Below are 18,912 nucleotides of genomic sequence, written 5' to 3'. Positions count from 1 at the left end.
AAAAACTGCGTGCGAACAAACTGAGATGCGCTCGAGCGTAGGAGCATCCGCTCGAGCGTAAAATCACACATTCCAGTATTTTTACAGGCGACTGCAGAGATGCTGAGAACTTGCAATCCACGCTCGAGCTCCTGTTCCTCCGCTCGAGCGGACAGGCCAAAACTGGAAAATCTGGAAAAATAAAACATGATCGAACAGGCAACTTTGAATGCATTTTTGCATTTTGAAAGCTTTATCATCACAAACTTCTCTGAAATACTTGATTCGGGTTGGATTCGCATCTAACAACTCATAACCTCACTGAAATAAAAATGCGAATAAAATTACAACTCAAAGGAGTTTTGTCAAACGGGATTGCCAATAAATAAAACCTAACAATCTCCCCCTTTGGCAATGCCGTGACAAAACACACCTAACAAAGAAAATCCTAAACACCCCAACCCATTACAGCCAACAAAACCAACTTCTTTCTCAAGGTCATGATCTGCAAAACAGTTATTAGTGCCACAATCTCCAAAACAAACTATTAGTTCCACAGGAGTATATGAAAAAAACAATAGACATATGACACAGTTATCTTGAAACATGAGATGGAAAACATGAATAGATGAAGACTAAGACTCATGAAAAACAACTCTCAAACAACAAAAGCAAGATCATAGACCACCCCAAGCAATGATATGATGATGTAAATATCAGGGGCATGCAAGAAGGGCAAATAGGGCATAGCAACATGCAAAACAAATAGCCAATCTCCCTTACCAAAACATAACAAAGTGTTCATGCTAAACAACTCTTGCAATGAAAAACCAAACTCACTTACACACCCAAATCAAGATGAACCAAACTCCCCCTCACTAAAAGCAACCACAAACACTGAAAAACAGTGAACAAGAAGAGAATGATAAAAATAATATGGTGGAGCAAGTAAGGAATTTCAGATTAGTACCTTAAAACACACAAGATTATCCAAGAAGCACCATTACTAGTAAACACAATGTGCACAGTCTGTAGAAAATTCCTCATGAAAGAAAGTGATGCATTATGTGAAAAGCATAGATCCCATGATAAAAGTGTGTGTGTGACTCTTGGAGTTCGACAAACACTAGATTCAATCCTAGTAGTGATATGAAAGCTGGACCTCCGACAAGAGAATCTTAAGCACAATAAAGGAAAGTCAAACCACTAGGAATCAAGGGGTATTTGGTGAGTAAAGGCGGAGGCTCCCCCTCAATCAATGAATCTTTTTCCTTTTTTTTTTTTTGCACACACTTTTTCTTTTCTTTCTTTTTCACATTTTTTTCTTTTCTTTCTTGTGCATATTTTTCCTTTTTCTTTTCCTTTTTCTTTTTCTTTTTCTTTTTTTTTTTCTTTTGCACAATCATTGGTGGCTGACACGCTCAAGAGTATGGAAACCGAACCAGAGAAGCATGGATACAATAAGGATGGCCTGGTTGGTGACTCTGAGGTAGCCTTTTCCTCATGGCTAGATTGCAAAGAATTAAGGGGAAAGCCGTGGAGGTGCAAAAAGATGGTAGGTGGTTAAGAGACTCAACATCACCCATGATATGCTAGTATAGGTCAATTCCTTTAGAGATGCAAAAGATCAATGCCAGAAGTCCATAAAAAAGTAATCACTAAGGTGGAAGACTCCAAAATTTGCTAATCCAAGAGTGTGTACAGAATGAGACATACTAATCAAAAAACACACACTCCAAAATGAGTAATGACCACAGAAAGCACACATATATTAACATGTAATGGATATTCTCATCAATTCCAATATGCACCAAGGACCACTCAAAAAATTCAAGCTTGCAAAACCATACTAAGAAAATCTTTTTGGAATTTTTTTTTTTTTTTTTTTTTTTCTTAACCAAAGCAAGACAAAAAACAAACAAGCACACATTAAAAGACCCGAAAAAAACACACAAAAACCTATAAACTAAAACGACCAAACAAATTAACACACGTCAACTTTTCTCACCCAAATCTTTTTGGTCTTAACAAAATCAGGTCTAGCGGTCTTGGTAAATGTCGCGGTGTTGTGAACACCCTCATGAATCTTGGTATTCCGCCTAGACATGTAAGTCGAATTTCTACCCTTTTGAGGCACTCTCCCATGCAACTTATAACAATAAGGGCGAATATGACCATGCATACCACAATGATGACAAATAAACACAGGGTGTACCTTTTTTTCTTTTACCTTACCAACTCTAGGAAGTTTGAGAAGTCCATCATTTTGTTGAATCTTTTGTCCTCCCTTTCCTTGAGTTCTTGTATCATGAGATGTGGAAGCACTCTGTTTTTGCTCTTTCTTACCACCAAAGCCAATGCCACTCTTGTCACAACTCATTTGTTGAGACCCAATGATATCCTCCAAAGTCTTTGATCCTCTGTTCCAAAGACCAATGGTAGCCATAGCACAATTGAGCTCTTCCTCTTTCTTGATCATTAGTTCTTCCAAAGCAACTTGTGACATCTCGAGAGATTCAATCTTTTCTTCATACATGGCGTGGGTTTGCAGCAGCTCATTCCTCTCTGTCTCACAAGTCAACAATTTTGCACAAAGAACTTGTCGATCATCAGCTACCTTGATGGCATTAATCCTGGCCTCGGAAATCTCCTCCTTAAGTTTGACATTCTCACTTTCACATGCTTTGAGTTTCTTTGTGAGTTTGTCATTCAATTTGAATAACTTAAGAGATTCCTTATACAACTTTTCATAAGCTTGCTCAAGCTCTTCATGATCGTTCTCCGAGGATTCATCATCAGTGATATTCTCAACTGACCTCTTTGGAGAATCTGTTTGTCCTTCAGCTTCAGAAGCCGCCATGAAAGCAAGAAATTGTTTATGACCCTCTTCGCCTTGACCTTCATTGTCACTTTCATCTTCATCAGATTCAGATTCATCATCCCAAGTGATGGCAAGGGCTTTCTTCTTCTTCAAACGAGTGGGGCATTCTTGAGCAAAATGGCCAAATCCTTGGCATTCATAGCATTGGAGTCTTTCAGAGTTTCCTTGTATCATTCCTTTCTCCTTCTTGGCTATAGAATTAATTTTGAGTTTATCTTTGCCTTTAGGTTTATGAGAATGAGTAGATTCCAAAAGATTAGGATTCTTTTTCAAAAAAGATTTTTTAAATTGTTTAACAAAAGCAGCCATAATCTTGGAATCTATATCACAATCCTCATCAGAATCCTCTCTAACTTTATGAGCACTACTAAAAGCAATATCTTTTTGTTTCTGTTTGAAATTCCTGTGTGCCTCATAAGTTTGGAGATTTCCAACCAACTGATCCAGCTTGAGGTTGTCAACATCTTGAGCCTCCTCAATAGCCGTAACTTTTGGTTGGAACCGATCGGGCAAGGATCTCAAAATTTTTCCCACAACTTTGGATTCTGGAATTTTTTCACCTAAATTGAAGCTGGAATTTACAATGTCACTCAACTTCGCATAAAATTCATCAAAGGTCTCACTATCTTTCATTGAAAGGTTTTCGAAACTAGATGTGAGCCTTTGAAGTTTTGAGCGTTTAACAGAAGGAGTGCCCTCATGAATAGTTTGTAAGATATCCCAAGCCTCTTTTGCGACTTCACAATTACTAATACGACTAAATTCTTCAGGTGTGACAGCGCAAAAGAGAGAATTGATAGCTTTACTATTCCAGCTACTATTTTGGTAATCAGTTGTGTCCCACTGATCAATTGGTTTGGGGATTGTAATTCCATCAACAGTAATTGTTGGTTCAGTCCACCCATTCATGACGGATTGCCAAACTTTTTCATCAATAGATTTTAAAAAAGATCTCATCCGAGCTTTCCAAAAAGGATAATTGGATCCGTCAAGTAGGGGTGGTCGAACCATAGAATTTCCTTCACGAATTGTATCCATTATCACAAATCAAACAAGATCTCGTTCTGAAAGAAAATATTTTTTTTTTTAAAAAAATAGAACGACCCGCTCTGATACCAATTGAAAAATCTAGAAATCCCCTAGATGTTGATTTGTGATTATGTATCAATTTTAAGCAGAATATAACAATCCCAATCAAACAATCAAACAATCAAACAATCAAGACAAAGAGACACAGCGATTTAACGTGGAAAAAACCACAATTGGACACCTCCAACTGTGATCAAAAAACCACGGGCAACAGCCACAAGACAATCCACTAAGAAGAATTAAAGGAATTACACAGGTATACTCTCAATTACCTAGCGAATCCACAACGCCTAATTGAACCAACCTCTATGTGCCTCTTCCAACCCCATCTTCACCACGGAATTGTCTTTCTGATGAGCCACTCCGGATTCCACCAAAGCTTCAGGCTCGAATTCTTCAGAATCCACAACTGAAGAATAACTCTCTCTTTTGTGTATAACAAACAAACCTTTGATGTACTCTCTTTAGATCATGAGTTGAATACTCAATAAAAACATCAAAGAAAACTCCCAAAGTATCCCCAGATATAAACCCTAGAAACCAAAAAGAAGATCTGGAGAAGTTCTCCTAAAATCTGACCCAACACGCGAATTTATAGAATCTGTCCCGCGATCTCCGCTCGAGCTCAACACAGCCCGCTCGAGCGGACTGACCAAAAACTGCGTGCGAACAAACTGAGATGCGCTCGAGCGTAGGAGCATCCGCTCGAGCGTAAAATCACACATTCCAGTATTTTTACAGGCGACTGCAGAGATGCTGAGAACTTCCAATCCACGCTCGAGCTCCTGTTCCTCCGCTCGAGCGGACAGGCCAAAACTGGAAAATCTGGAAAAATAAAACATGATCGAACAGGCAACTTTGAATGCATTTTTGCATTTTGAAAGCTTTATCATCACAAACTTCTCTGAAATACTTGATTCGGGTTGGATTCGCATCTAACAACTCATAACCTCACTGAAATAAAAATGCGAATAAAATTACAACTCAAAGGAGTTTTGTCAAACGGGATTGCCAATAAATAAAACCTAACAAAAACAAATATTAAAAAAAGTTAACAAATATTTAAAATATTAAAAAATTAAAATATTTAAAAATATATTTAAAAAATATTTAAAAAAATACAATGCACAAATGTAAGAAATATAATACACATTAAAATAAATAAATATTAATAATATAAAATATTTATCCTAAAAAAATAAAAGCAAGAAAATTTTTAAATATTATAAAAAAAAATAAATCTAAAAAATTCAAAATACAATTGAAAACTCTTTTCAAAACTCATAATCAAATAATTTTTTTTTTGTTTGAAAACTCAACTAAAAACTCATAACCGAAAACACAACTATACCCAAATTATAATTTTAAAAATAATTTCAAAAAATAAAATAAAATAAAATAATATTTTTTGATTTTTTTTTTTAAATAGTGTTTCGAAAAGAGTTTAGTTAAAAATTTTGAAAAGAGTTTTGAGTTGTGTGTTTAATTATGAGTTTTAAATTATGTGTTTAGTTAGGAGTTTTAAAAAATAATTTTTAAATTGAGTTGAGTTGTGTGTTTGATTATGAGTTTTAAAAAGAAAAAAAAATTAATTTTTTTTTGTTAGAATTACAATTTAAAAAAGAATGGCACCGTTTGAGAAGTGGTTTTATGGGTTTTTTTTTTTGGCTATTTTAGCAACAAAAGGCAAAATATGTTATTTCAGCCACAACAAACAAAACATCACATCCAACCCACTCATTACACTATTTTCTTATAAAAAAAGTCAAAAAAGCCAAAGAGTTAAAAAGCCCTTCCCAAACCAAACTTTTTAACCCAGGCTAAAATAGCCAAAAAAGTCAAAAAACCAAAAAGTCAACCCACTTCCCAAGCCAACCCATAGTCAACTACCAAAGGTGCTGCCTATCACCCAACCAATTGCAACCTCTACCCCACCACCCCCACTCATTTGCAACTAGGGCTACAAAGGAACCGAGCCGAGCCAAACTTTGCTGAGCTCGAGCTCGGCTCGTTTACTTATCGAGCTCGTTTATTGAGCTCGAGCTCGGCTCGATAAGGAACTGGGCTCGAACTCGGCTTTCTCGTTAATTTTAATGAAACTCGAGCTCGGCTCGGTTCGGCTCGGCTCGATAAAATTTTTTTAATATTATTTATATTATTTAAATATAAACATTTAAATAAAAAATATTATTTATATTATTTAATATATAAAAATGTATTTATATTATTATTTTTATATATATTTATATATTTTTAATATATAAATAATATATTTATTATATAATTTAAATAAAGGTAAACGAGCCGAGCTTAACGAACAGAGCTTATGCGAGCTTGAGCTCAGCTCGTTTACTAAACGAGCCTAATATTCGAGTTCGAGCTCGACTCGTTTACTAAACGAGCAGAGCCGAGCAAAGCCCTTCCCTTAATGAGCCGAGCCGGGCTTGTTCATGAACAACTCGATTCATTTACAACCCTATTTGCAACCCCAACCCAACCCAATCTTGCCACCAACACCCCCACCCTTATGCAACTCGCAACTCTATCACTCATCATTGTCCTTACTTCCCTAGAGCTGCTTCATTTTCCTAAAGCCTCTTCCCTCGTTATATCTCAACACCATCACCACACACACCTTTAGATATCCTAGATCAACCACCCTCACTATCATTCTCTCATTCATGCTCTAGCTTTGTCATCATGTAATTGTAAATGAGATGTGTTTGAAAGAAAAAAGACGACACAAATGAAAACGAAGGCGGTGCGTACTATCATTCTCTCATTCATGCTCTAGCATTGTCATCCTGTAATGGTGAACGAGGTGTATGGAAAAGAAAAAAAGAGGACGCAAGTGACAACGAAGGTAGTGCGTATAGGGTAGAGGTGTACAGAGAAAGGAAAAAGAAAGAAAAATTTTAAAAAAAATTAAAATGAGGGTAGAAATAAAGTAATTAGAGAGAAAAAGGAAGGGTATAAATAGAACAATACTAAAAGTCCGAAAGAGAAAAAAGAGGACACAAATGACAACGAAGGCAGTGCGTACAGGTTAGAGGTTGGCAGAGAAAGGAAAAAGAAAGAAAAATTTTGACCGTGTTTGGAGAAGCTATTCAAATATATTTTTACCCCTTATTTTGAGTGTGTTTGTTTATAATTTTTAAAATTTAATTATACACCCACTTTTGAAAACTCTTTCCAAGGCGAAAAAATTTAAGCTAACCGGTCATCCCCTGGACGTCCTACTAATTGACCAACCAGTTGACCTGAACTATGATATTTTTTTTTTATTTTTTTTTATTTTTTAATTTTTAATATTTTTTTAACATTTGACCCCTATTATTTTTTATATTTTAAATAAAAAAAATTGAAATTTTTAAAGTTTTTTTTATAAGCTTTGAATAGAATTTTGATTTATGTATTTCGTTATGAGTTGTAAATTTTTATATCAAATATCATATGACACATCAAAAATTTTCCACTCAATTCAAAAAAAATTTCAAAACTTATTCACCAAACAAATTTTTCACACTCAAATCATAATTCTAAAACTCATAAACTCAAAATTTAACTCTATTCTCAAATCATATTTTAAAAAAATCTACCACATGCCACCTTTAATTTTTTTTAAAAGAAAATGTTTAGTAGCTCAAAATTTTATGACTTAAATGGCTCAAAACGACGTCGTTTTAAGTAATTTGAGCCTTTTGAACCATAAAATTTTGAGTTACCTAACATTGTTATTTTTTAAAAGGAATTTTTATTGATAAATCTCATTTAGAAGTGTTTTAACTCAAAAAGTCCATAAAAAATTTTTTAACCCATTTAGTCTCATATATGTATAGTTTTATTCCATAAAGTCTTTTTTTCTTGATTTACACTTATTTTTTATACTCTTATGCCCTTATATTTAATTTTGATACCCTTACAAATATTTTTTGAACGGTTAGCAATTTTATGATATAAATATTCATATTTAAACATTCACATTGGTAAGAATGTAAAATTGGCCTGTGGCCCGTGGGCGGTCCGAAGATCGCCCCAGGGCCAAGGCGGACCTGGTCCATTGACAATGTGAACATTCACATTGACATGTTAACATTCACATTGATAGAAGTGTAAAATTGGCCAGCGGCCCGTGGGCGACTCGAAACCCGCCCGTGGCCTGTGGGCTGCCCAGGGCCGGCCTGACCCGGCCCGTTGACAATGTGAATATTCAGATTAACATATTAACATTCACGTTGATAGGAGTTTAAAATTGATCCGCGGCCGTAGGCGACACGAAATCCGCCCGCGGGTCCGGTCCGGCCCGTTTACAATGTGAATATTCACATTGACATGTTAACATTCACATTGATAGGAATGTAAAATTGGTCCGCGGCCCGTGGACGGCCCGAAGCCCGCCCGTTGCCCGGGGCGAGGCGGGCTATAAATATTCATATTTTAACATTCACATTGGTCGGGCTGTAAATATTCATATTTTAACATTCACATTTGTAAGAATGTAAAATTGGCCCGTGACCCGTGGGGGTCCGAAGCTCGCCCCCGAGCCGGGACGGACCCGGTTCGTTGATAATGTGAATATTCACATTGACATGTTAACATTAATATTGATAGAAGTGTAAAATTAGCCAGCGGCCTGTGGGCTGCCCGAGGCAAGCCCTGCCCGGCCCGGCCCATTGACAATGTGAATATTCACATTAACATATTAACATTCACGTTGATAAGAGTGTAAAATTGACTCGCGGCTCGTAGGCAGTCCGAAACCCGCCCGCGAGCCCAGCCCGGCCCGTTTACAATGTGAATATTTACACTGACATGTTAACATTCACATTGATAGGAGTGTAAAATTGGCCCGTGGGCGGCCCGAAACCAGCCCGCGGGCCCGGCCCAGCCCGTTTACAATGTGAATATTCACATTGACATATTAACATTCACATTGATAGGAGTGTAAAATTGGCTCGCGGCCCATAAGCAGCCCGAAGCCTGCCCGTTGCCCGCGGCGGGGCAGGCTATAAATATTCATATTTTAACATTCACATTGATAAGAATGTAAAATTGGCCCGTTGCCCATGGGTAGTCCGAAGCTCTCCCTTGGGCCGGGACAAGCCCGGTTCTTTGACAATGTGAATATTCACATTGACATGTTAACATTCACATTGATAGAAGTGTAAAATTGACCCGCGGCCTGTGGACGGCCCGAAACCCGCCTGCGACAGGCTCAGCTCGACCCGTTAACAATGTGAATATTCACATTAACATATTAACATTCATGTTGATAGGAGTGTAAAATTGACCCGCGACTCGTAGGCAGCCCAAAACCCGCCCGCGGGCCCGGCCCGTTTACAATGTGAATATTCACATTGACATGTTAACATTAACATTGATAGAAGTGTAAAATTGGCCCGTGGCCTGGAGCAGGTTCGACCTGTTGAAAATGTAAATATTCACATTGACATGTTAATATTCACATTAATAGGAATGTAAAATTGGCCCGCGGCCCGTGGGCCACCCGAAGCCCTCCTGTGGCCCGGGACAAGCTCGTTTGGGCCCGAGCCCAGCCCAAGAACTTGGGCCAGGACCTGGGCCATCACTTTGAAGCTCGGCCCGCATAAGGCCCATTTAAGGCTCGGCCCGAGGCCCGGCCCGTCAGAGGCCCGGTGTCTTTTTTGTGAAAAATAATAAAATTTTGAGAGAAAATTAAAAAGAATTAAAAAAAATGGCAAGTCTCACCCAAGCCCAAGTCTAGGCCCAAGCCCCTTGGCTCGAGCCACTGAGGCACCCAAAGCCTAAATACCTTTGTGCCAGGGCTAGGACCTAGGCCTAATTTTTTGGCCCAAGCATCCACGAGGCTTTACATGGGTTGGCCCCGGCCCGGGCTGGGCCGAGCCCCTACATATTAATGATATGAACATTCACATTGACGATGTGAACATTCACATTAGGGGTATTTTGGTAATTATGTCACCCATAGGATGTGAACATTCACATTAGGGGTATTTTGATAATTATGTCACCTATAGGACTTATTGAAACATAAGAAAATAATGTGGACTAAATGGAACATAAGTAGATGAAAAGGATATTTTGGTCTTCTTATCTCGAATAGAAATATTCACATTGATGGTGTGAACATTCACGTTGACGTTGTGAACATTTACATTGACAGTGTGAACATTTACATTGACGATATGAACATTCACATTAGGGGTATTTTGATAATTATGTCACTCATAGGATGTGAACATTCACATTAGGAATATTTTGATAATTATGTCACCCATAAGACTTATTGAAACATAAGAAAATAATGTGGACTAAATGGACATAAGTAGATGAAAATGATATTTTGGTCTTCTTACCTCAAATAGGAACATTCACATTGACGATGTTAACATTCACATTAAGGGTATTTTGGTAATTATGTCAACCATAGAACTTATTAAAACATAAGAAAATAATGTGCAGTAAATGGAATATAAGTAGATGAAAAGGATATTTTGATCTTTTTACTTCAAATAGGACCTCATGGAATAGTCAAAAAGAATATGAATTTGATGAAATAAAGCTCTTACAAAAAAGATTTATCAAAAAAGCTCTCTTTTTAAAAGGAGGGCAGAAATAAAGTAATTAGAGAGAGAAATGAAGAGTATAAATAGAAAAGCACTAAAAGTCCAAAACCACCAACGCAAATATAGTGAGTGGTATTGGACAAAAGTGAGGACTACGGCAAAATAGGAAACCTATACTTGTGGAGAATAGTCTAATAATAATATTATTATTATATTATATTCCAAAAGGATCTAACGTCAAGTCTTCACAATAGTATAATGACTATCAACATAGAATATTTTAAATGATACATTTTGTCCAATTACATGGAATATCAAACCCCATCATGTAATTTATTCTTTGTGGGGTTAGGGGCATAACCACAAATATCCAAGACAACTTTCATGGGTAGGGCCCACTTGCCACTGAAACAAATCCAAAGTGTCTATATACGTACCTAAATTCATGCATGCTTTTTTACTTTCTTTCTCATTCCCATTTTCTATTATCACAAACAAGAAAACTAAAACATCTCTGGAGTTCTCTCTTCTTTTTGACCCACAAGGGTACACATACCCCTCACACAATTGGTAGCACGTGCAGTCCATGTGATTCAAATATGCTTTTCCGGGTTGTACATTCAAAGGGCAAGATATTTTCTCTTCTTCTGTCCTAATGTATTCTCACTCAAATAATCATACTTACAAATAATCATATCTTGAGATACATGCGCAAGTTCAATGCATGTGATTCAAATATGCATTAATGGGTTGTACCTATTAAAAGGACAAGGGATCCTTCCTTCTTTTGTCCCAATGTAATCTCAGTCAAATATTCATGTGCGGAGATTTTTGTATTTTGAAATTTTTAAATTGATCCAACAGCATAAAGTATTCAGACAAAGAAGCAGATAAATTTAAAGACGGGAGATTTTGATTGCATAAGGAGGTTGAATGATATGAAAATATTTAAGTAAAAGATAATCAAGAAATTAAAAAGAATAATGAGTTGATTAAGTCAAGACCATGACCCAATGCACTCCCAGTCATATGATTATTCTCAAAATTATGCATCTTGAGATTCTTAAACGATTCAACAACAAAAAGTATTAAAATAGGCGAACATAGGGAAAATTTGGAGATCGGGTGATATGAAAATAAACGAGTAAGTGACAATCAAGAAGTCAAAAAAGGGTAACGATTTAATTAATTATTACAAATTTAATATTGATTATCTGTTACATAAAAGTAAAAGAGGACGATCATGATTGATCAAAAAGTCCAAAAACACACACCACGCACAGACTAATATAGTCAGCCATTTTTATATTCTCTTGCAAATCATACCTAAAGTTCATTAGAAAACTGAACCACTTAGTAATCCCAATTGTCAATAGTTGCCATTTGGAATTATATATAACCATTGATCAGATAATGTAGGAAGGAATAAGGATGACAATGATGAATCAATGGTTTCCACAAATGGCTATAAACAACTCAATAATTCTAGTCTAACAAAATTAGCCACCCCAATTGAAAATAACAAACCTTTTGTTTAGAAAATCAAACATATACATGTATGTATGTGTATAGATATGTACACACACATATATATATAATTAGGGGGTGAAACTAAACTGTATTGTGATCACAAACTTCAAAAAATAACCACCATCAACTCAAATTTGTGATATTCATACTGGATTACATGCTTGACAGTACAAGTAGGATTAACTCCTTTATCCCTTCTTGGAAAAATATAAAAAGTGAAAACTTGCTAAAAAGAAAATCAAACCAAACTAAGTCTCGTGTTGGTTTTCATTTTTTGTCTTTCCGCTCTGTCAAGAGCTATATATACAGTTAAATTAAATAAATTGATATCTTATTTCACTACAACATTGCATATCAGTTTAGTCTATTCCTCTTACATTTCTATTTATAGTGATCATATATCAAATGGAAAACCAAATGTTGACAAAATGTAAAGTAAAAACATTTCCTTGGAATTTAGATGATACATAAAGGTAGTCATCAATCACAACCAAAAGATGTACCAAGTGCTTGCTTCCGCTACATCTAAATAGATGAAGTTGAAACACCTGAATTAATTTGAATTAATTTGTAAAATGCTAAATTTACAGCAGAAAACATATAAACTATTCCTCTACAAATGTTCTTTGAAAGCAAACTCTCAAATTTGAATTTTGGGCCTCAACTAAGCCAATTTTACAGTCTTTCCTAACTACTCTAACGCTAAAAAAATTACTGAAGGTTTGTGAAGTTCTTGATTTCATGGCCCTTTCTATTAGGAAAATTTGTTAACAATAATATCAACTAGCAGTGATTACACTATTAGATTAGCTATGCAATGATAACAAACATTAAACACAAAAAAAGGAAAGAAAGTAACTGAAATTATGTATATACCATTTTGGCTATGAATGTTGTGCAACATTGACATTGTGGAATTGCTCGTCGATTCCATCGATGCCCTGAAATCGTTCAAGAATTTCCGCTGCGCAATGCAGTAACTTCGCTTCCATCATCACACAACTTTGTGTGCCATTTGCAGGGCTCTTCGAAATTCATCCGCGATTCCCTGCAAAAGAACCGGTTTTCTAATAACTCCATTCATCCCATTCTGCAAACATCTATCCCACACATCTTCATCAGCACTTGATGTAAAGGCGATGATCAATGGCCAACTGTGGCTTCGAGATTTTCGAATTCTCATGGAAACTTCAAACCCATCCAAGTCAGGCATGTGAAGATCCAAAAGTACAATTTGGAAGGAAGACACAGATGGGCCAAGGGCACTAAGGCATTCATATCCAGATGCAACGGTGGAAACGGTGCAGCCGAGTTTCTGAAGCAGTTTACGCGTCACCACCCTGTTCACATCATCATCATCGACTAGTAGAACTTGAAGGTCCCTGAAAAGAGAGTTGGAGAGTGGGTGGTTGGAAGAGTCTCCCGGTTCAGAGATGCCTATTACAATTGATTGCTGGAGTTGAAACCGAATAATGAGTGCCATGCTTTGATCAAAACCATCCAAATTTGGGACTACCCAGATGTTACCTTGCATCAACTGCCAATTATTGAAAAATGAGGTTAAGAGATGAAAACAGAACTTCTAGTCAAGCAAGGAATAAAGACTCGCATCACATGTTATATATGATTTGCTTCCATGATGTTCCAAATGAAATGTCTAATGAGCTGCATTTAATCACCACATACACTGCAATTCGAGAAGATATTAATCATCAAAATTCACAGCCAGTATGGCCAACAAACCTTTTCCCAGCTCGGAAGGATTAATTTGGCAAGTCAATATAGTAATATATTTATAATAAAAAAAAAAAAAAATCACTATGATCATTAATGATACCCAAATTTTACAAAAATAGACCAGGGTATGAACCAGAAAGGTTTTGTTAATTTGAGAGACTAGATAAACATGCTTAAATGCCTAGTTTTATATAATTCTACAGCAACTAGTGACAAATAGCTCATAAAACATACACACATATATGAACATGTTCATCATTCTCACCTGTACAAGCTTTTTGCACACGCTAAAGCTCAAGCCTTCTTCAACTCTCTCATTGCTGTACCTCCTACTGCCAAACTGTGCTCTTGACATGGAACCATCTGATTGAGAAGCATTATGGTTAATTCCAATTTCAAACTTGACATGAACGTAGCCATCAGAGGAGCTCGATCTCCATGTTGCCCATCTTTGATCATTCCTTGCCTGACTTCCATTATCTGAGTAAACCCGCAACGTTACAAAACCACCTCCATTGTTTCCATTCAAAAGATTTCCAACCATATGCAAAATCACCTGAAAAACCCTTCTCTCATCACCCATAACATGATCAGGCAAAGACTTCTCAATGTCAATTTCAAATCCATATCCCCTAAAAACACACAAGCACTTGGCAAGGCAAGCGGCTTCCTTTATCATTGAATGTAGCCCAAAAGACCTCATTTCTAATAGGAACCTTCCATTATCTTTGATTGACATGTCCATTACGTCGTTTATCAAGGTTGAGAGGACATTGCTCGTCTTAACCATCGCACCAACAAGAATCCGTTGCTGGCCACTCAAATTCTCGTCCTGCATCATCAAAAGTAAACCCAAAATTGAGTGCATAGGTCTCCTCATACCATGACTCATTACCTTTTGAAAGGAGTTCCTAGCCTGGCTTGCCATCATTATATCCTGTTTTGCCTGTTGCAAGGCTCGATTTTGCTCAACCAGTTGCTCTCTCATAAGCTGGGATTCTTCAAGTACTGCAGCGTGGGAGACAGCCACAGCAACCTGATCGGCAACCACCTGCACAATCTCGAGTTCTTGATTGCTCCACGATCTATCTTGCTCACCAGGAAGAACCAAAACTAATATAGCATAACAAGTCTGAACCATCTCAGGAGTCCCACCTTTGAAGTTAGATACCCTCAACATTGGCATCCTAATAGCAGCCACAGCTCCAGGCTCCACGGACCCTCCACGGCTTGCAGAAGCAAGTGCCGAGTCAGGTCCAAGTATCTTCACTCTTTCACTCTCTTTGACCGCTCTAACATCGGGGTCACTAATTGGGATAGAGACATTATACATGTTTGAAGCATTCCTCCTATTCAATTCATGGGTCAGGTTCATCTCTGTTTTAATCTCATTAGGCATCCAAACAGCACAATTCAGCAAATCTAGTGTCTTAGATAGCTCGACCAGAGTTGTGTACAAAATCGTATGGCGATCGAGTGACTTGCGGATCTCTTGGGTAAGCATCCGAACATGCCATCCGGCTTCTTTCTGCTTCTTTATGATTCTAACTTCTCGACCAAGATCCCAAGCTTTCTTCCTCAACATGAATTCTCTCAATTTCACTTTTAGAAGCAAAGGGATGAGAGTGATGAGTGTTATAGCAGTGGCAAAAGAGACAAGAGCGGTGAGGAATTTGAAAATGGTGAGGGCTAGCATTAGCTGAAATGGGTGCGGACCATAAGCCCAACCATTGAGCAAATGGGTCATGCCACAGAGAACAATGAACGCAATGAATTGAAAGAGTACCCATTTGAATGGGACGTTTGAGCAACTAACAAAGTAAAGAAGCTCAACTGGGATAGAGAAATAGGCCACTGCAATCAAGAAATCACTCACTTTTTGACATGTTAAAATGTTTTCAGTGCTCCAAAACCCTTCCTCGTTGCAATCGCATCGGGGGAAACCATTATCAGCAGCAGAAATAGAAAAGAGGAACGACGAAATCAACAGCCCATATGCTAAAGTCTTTAACATTTCATCCAATGGATAAATTCTTCAATCCATTTATGGATAATTTTGATGGGTTTTATTATACTCCAAGATTGGTCAAGGTTTTTGATTCAGAACACACTCAAATCAAAATCAACCTCAGAATATAAAACTCCCAATACTCATCTCCTGTACAACAAAAATTCAACAAAATCAAAATCCTAACTTAAACAAGAGAATAAAAAAGAAGTTAGAAGCAGGCAACCCATTTGCTATACATATATGCACACACATTTTGCAAGACACCCATTTGCAATAATTTACTGGTTTTCCATAACCAATTTCAGGCCAAATAAGATCTGGCATACCAACCAGATCAAGATAACAAAAATAAACTTTTATTTTAGTATCAAAATTTCAAAGTGATCATTTCATTACCTGTGTGTTTTCCGTGGGTTGAATAAACAACAAAGACGAATATAACACAAAATTTCCTCAACAACAAATTACCAAAATCCCAAATTATCAACACTTAATAAACAAACATATATAAGAAAAACCCATAAAATTAAACACAAAAAAAAAAAAAAAAAAATGAAAACCCACCAACCCTCAGACTTGAACAAAGCCAAAAAGGACAAAGACCACAAATGCAGGCAAAAGTATGAACTGTACCTGAAGAAACCACCGATCAGTAACCAAAAAATAGAACCCAGAATTTGAACCAGCATCAAATTCACCTTCTCATCCAAATCTATCAAATACCCACAACACCAAATCATTCACCGTCCATTTATATCAATCAACCACCACAACCCACCTCCTCCACCACCGGCGCCGCCACCAACCCACAGTTCAACAGCAAAACCCAGGAAAAAAAACCCGGTTTTTTAAGGAAAACCGGCCACCTGGTGGTTCAGTTTGGCGGTGGTGGAGTGCGGCGAAACCGGGTTGGTTCTTCAGCTGTTATTGCGTGTGTATGACTATATAAATATAAATACATACAAAAATTCTCTGTACACGAGACGAAAACTCTCTGAATACTTCGAATGTGTACTCAAATTTCAAACACAAAGTCTGAGAGAGAGAATGGTGGAGAGAGTGTGTACTTATAGAGAGAGAGAAGGAGGGAGAGATGGGTTCGCCCGCGCCGTTGTTTTGATAAAGAGCAGAATTGAGGAGAGAGAGAGAGACAGAGAGAGAGATGGAAAAGGACAGTGGGACCCGGTTCATTACATGAAGAGAACTTAGACGCACTTTTGCTCAATACGTCCCCTTCAACCCCCCAAATAAAAGAAGGGAGGTGGTTTTTCTCTTTGGTTCTCTCTCTCTCTCTCTCTCTCTCTCCATATATTTATATTTTTTTTTTGGTTGCTCACCCCTTTCTCTATATATATATATATATATATATTTATATTTATAAATTATATTAATAGTCTCTGTAATTTAAAATAAACAATGTTATAGATCACTAATTTATTATTCTTAATTCTACTACTAGTGAAGTGACAATTTAAAAAAAAAAAACAAGGCATAAACACACTATGACAGTGGGTGGGACCTACTGTCACATTATTAGAGCCACCACTAATTATGGTCTAAAACATTTCTCATTTAAAATTTATATTATTTTAATTTTTAATTTTAAATTTTTAATTATGGCACATTTGATTTTAAATTTTATTTCAAATAAAGATAATTAAAAATATCGTTATTCAATTTCAAGAGTAAAATTATCAATTTGATAAAATATAAATTAATTTGACAAAAATATATATCAAAAAAATATTTTGAATTTTTAAAAATTATTTATACTCACAAAAGATAAAATTATGTAAAATTGAAAAATCTTTTACAAATTTATTTATTTTTACCAAATTAATTTTTATTATGTATTTGAATGATGATCATGTAATAGATTATTGTTTTTATTTTTATTAAATTAGTTTCTATTTTTCCGAAACTCAAATATGAGAATAACTTGAATATCATTATTAAACCAATCCATTAAATCAAAAAATTCAAAACTAAAAGTATTTCATATATTAAATATATTGATTACACATTAAAAGCCTAATAACCGCACATTACATGATTATTATCTAAATACATAATAAAATTAATTTGGTAAAATTAATAAATAAATCAATGTGTAAAAAATTTATCAATTTTATATAATTTTATCTTTGGTGAGCAGAAATAATTTTTAAAAATTCAAAAATATTTTTTTGACATTTATTTTTGTCAAATTAGTTTATATTTTATCAAATTGACAACTTTGCCTTTGAAATTGAGCAATGGTATCTTCAATTGTCCTTATTTGGAACAAGATTGAAGATTCAAAATTTAGAATCAAATGTGTTACAATTAAAAAGTTAGGGACCAAAGCAACATAAACTCCAAACTATAAGGATCGCCTTTTTTTTTTTTAATTTATGCTAAGATCAGTTTGTGTAATTGTTTATGAGCCCAAATTTTTTTAAGATCTGATCATCTACCCCATAGATCCCATTTGATTATAGTTATTTATTGCACTAAAAGAAATTGTATTTTTTGCAACACAACAAAATATGTTGCTAAAAAGAAAAATTCGTCGACAAAAAGTTTTTCCGACACATTGAGCTACGTCGGCAACCTGTAGGTAAAAGTGAGTCGGCAAAAGTTTTGCCGACGAAATTATCATTGTATTGGTATAAGTAATGCCTTTAGCAACAAACATAATCGTCAATAAAAGCCTTCTTCTATCGTCGGCAATTCACCTTGCGTTGGCAAAAGTAGTTCAAATATGATGATTGTGTATCACTTTTTCCGACACAAATTTGCATCGGCATAAAATATACTTTTAACAACAAAATATGAGTTGGCAAAAGTAAACTTTTGGCGACACATTGACATCGGTAAATATTGCCATTTGCCGACGATTTGTTTGTCAAGAAAGCTTTACTTTTGGCAACGACAAATTTGCATTAGTAAAAAATACACTTCTAACAATACAATATGAGTCGACAAAAATAAACTTTTGGCAACATATTTACCGACAAGTTGTTTGTCGAGAAAGCTTTACTTTTTGGCAACGACAAATTTGCATCGGCAAAAATAATTGAAAGTCATTTATATTTTTTATAAGATTTGCAAATTTACAAGAAACATTCCTCAGGCAC

The 18,912-nt window shown here is 36.0% G+C and overlaps 1 protein-coding gene across 1 annotated transcript; it reads right to left on the bottom strand.

Annotated features, from left to right (window-relative positions):
* Positions 1–12,545: 12,545 nt before the first annotated feature.
* Positions 12,546–17,069, bottom strand: LOC114323879 (ethylene receptor 2). The gene is made up of 3 exons (XM_028271548.2): positions 16,427–17,069; positions 14,048–15,940; positions 12,546–13,582 (listed from the first exon to the last, which is right to left on the bottom strand). Exons 2-3 carry the CDS (start codon positions 15,794–15,796, stop codon positions 13,040–13,042), a joined length of 2,292 nt encoding a protein of 763 aa, XP_028127349.2. The 5' UTR covers positions 15,797–15,940; positions 16,427–17,069; the 3' UTR covers positions 12,546–13,039.
* Between the last annotated feature and the right edge of the window lie 1,843 nt (positions 17,070–18,912).

Source organism: Camellia sinensis, chromosome 7, assembly GCF_055761805.1.
Source record: "Camellia sinensis isolate YWXY chromosome 7, ASM5576180v1, whole genome shotgun sequence".
Taxonomy (NCBI): Eukaryota; Viridiplantae; Streptophyta; class Magnoliopsida; order Ericales; family Theaceae; genus Camellia; species Camellia sinensis.
The sequence above is the reverse complement of the archived record's forward strand: the minus strand, read 5'-3'. Positions and strand labels throughout refer to the sequence as shown.